Source organism: Pongo pygmaeus, chromosome 1 (genome assembly GCF_028885625.2).
Source record: "Pongo pygmaeus isolate AG05252 chromosome 1, NHGRI_mPonPyg2-v2.0_pri, whole genome shotgun sequence".
Classification (NCBI taxonomy): domain Eukaryota; kingdom Metazoa; phylum Chordata; class Mammalia; order Primates; family Hominidae; genus Pongo; species Pongo pygmaeus.
In genome coordinates this window covers 76,167,571-76,169,963 of record NC_072373.2, presented here as the reverse complement: position 1 = coordinate 76,169,963, position 2,393 = coordinate 76,167,571, and the positions used below count along the sequence as shown (strand labels likewise).

Below are 2,393 nucleotides of genomic sequence, written 5' to 3'. Positions count from 1 at the left end.
GTGAAAATAGCGAAGAGATCTATCCTATGAACAGTACTTCAGCCTGTTATCAACGGCCAGAGAGCTTTTATTCCACCATTTTTCATTTTTTCCCCCATTCTTTTTTTTTTTTTTTTTTTTTTTTGGAGACGGAGTCTCGCTCTGCTGCCCAGGCTGGAGTGCAGTGGCGCGATCTCCGCTCACTGCAAGCTCCGTCTCCCGGGTTCACGCCATTCTCCTGCCTCAGCCTCCCGAGTAGCTGGGACTTCAGGCGCCCGCGACCACGCCCGGCTAATTTTTTTGTATTTTCAGTAGAGACGGGGTTTCACTCTGTTAGCCAGGATGGTCTCGATCTCCTGACCTCGTGATCCGCCCGCCTCCGCCTCCCATAGTGCTGGGATTACAGGCGTGAGACACCGCGCCTGGCTTTTCCCCCATTCTTAACTTGATAGCCTTATGTGTAGAAGCAGATCATTCACTCTCATTATATTGATTATAAGGCAGTTTTTTTCCCCTGAGTTTTTAGAAAGACCACAAAAAGGTAACCATGTAAAATATAGAATACTCTGTTTTTGGTTGATGCCTTAAAAAATCCTTTTTCGGCCGGGCGCGGTGGCTCACTCCTGTAATCCCAGCATTTTGGGAGGTCAAGGAGGGCGGATCACGAGGTCAGGAGATCGAGACCATCCTGGCTAACATGGTGAAACCCTGTCTCTACTAAAAATACCAAAAAAAAAAAAAAAAATTAGCCGGGCGTGGTGGCGGGCGCCTGTAGTCCCGCTGCTGGGGAGGCTGAGGCAGGAGAATGTCGTGAACCGGGGAGGCGGAGCTTGCAGTGAGCCGAGATCACGCCACTGCACTCCAGCCTGGGCGAGAGCGAGACTCCATCTCAAAAAAAAAAAAAAAAATCATTTTTCACAGAATTATAATAGTGTTTTCTAGTGTACAAGTGGCTGTTAAACACTAGATTCATACTAAAACTAAATAGTTCCTACACCGTCCATTTCTGCAGTTTCTAAAATCCTATTTCATTTGAGGAAGAAATGTGCAATATTAAGAATTGGGTAATTCGGAGTTTAGGTCAATGCAAATGCTAGAAGATCAAAAAATTTTTGATTTCCTAACACAAGACAGAAATTTACATTCAGTTATTCACTTGGCTTTTGACACATTTGCAGGTAAATTTAATGGTGAATGAATTAAATTACATACTCTGACTTATTTTATAAATTTCACCTGTATCCCTGACATACCTAAGATATATTTTGAGAATTTTCATTTTTAAGCAACCTGCAAGTGATGTATTTTTAATCTTGCCTTTTAAAGTTTCTTTTCTTTTTTTTTTTTTAAAGAATTCAGTAGCTTTGTTGTCCGGACCAACACATGTGGAGAGTTGCGTTCATCTCACTTAGGCCAAGAAGTCACCTTGTGTGGATGGATTCAGTACCGAAGGTAAAGTGAGGAAGACAGTCTAAGAATGCATGGTGGTGGTTTTCCCAGGGCAATTCCAAACCTTTACTAATTTACAACCAGTCCGAAGAATAAAACGTTTTGCACCTCCTGCAGGATTAAGAACTTACTGAATTTTCAACTTTGTTTTAGTTTTGAAAGACCCGTGTCATTCTCAGTAGGCATTTTGAAATACCCAAGTGTCATTCTCAGTAGGTACATCTCAGTAACATCTGTTGAAGGGTATAACAACGAAGCTTGATCCACCAATGGACTGAAATGATATTGGGCTTACTAAGACTGAAGAGTTCCTATAACCAGTAATTAAAAATGGGCCAACCTCCTATAAACCAGCTGTTAAACTCCAATAGCATGGGGGAAAAGCTCATTTTATTCCATTAGGTAGAGAACAAGCCTAGAAACATAAACAGTGATTCCTTAAGATCAGAGCCCATTTGTTGTTGTTGTTCATCTCTCTATTCCAGAACATGCCTGAATAGTACATTAATTCACGTGGAAGAGATCTAAAATACATAGGTTATATGACCTTAAAGAATATGTCCCAGCCTGGCGTGTAAGCCTGTAATCCCAGCACTTTGAGAGGCTGAGGCGGGCGGATCACGAGGTTAGGAGTTCGAGACCAGCCTGGCCAATATGATGAAACCCCGTCTCTACTAAAAATACAAAAAAAGTTCGCCAGGCAGGGTGGCACTCGTCTGTAATCCTAGCTACTCAGGAGGCTGAGGAAGGAGAATTGCTTGAACCCAGAAGGCAGAGGTTGCAGTGAGCTGAGATCACGCCACTGCACTCCAGTCTGGGCAACAGAACGAGACTCCGTCTCAGAAAAAAAAAAGTTTGTCCCAAGTAGGTGGACATTTTTCCCGTAAGTTTAGTGACTGTTTCCTGAACCCAAATCTGAAGAGGGTTTCTGTACCTGTTCCTGGTGCTGAGGACAGTATGAGAAA

At 42.9% G+C, this 2,393-nt stretch overlaps 1 protein-coding gene across 2 annotated transcripts in view; it reads left to right on the top strand.

The window, feature by feature from the left end:
• Window positions 1-2,393, top strand: part of DARS2 (aspartyl-tRNA synthetase 2, mitochondrial) — a 33,473-nt gene that overhangs the window by 684 nt on the left and 30,396 nt on the right. For both annotated transcript variants that reach the window (XM_054464731.2, XM_054464815.2), the window contains exon 2: window positions 1,332-1,431. In XM_054464731.2, the coding sequence (XP_054320706.1) occupies window positions 1,332-1,431 (100 nt within the window). The remainder of the gene's footprint in view (window positions 1-1,331; window positions 1,432-2,393) is intronic.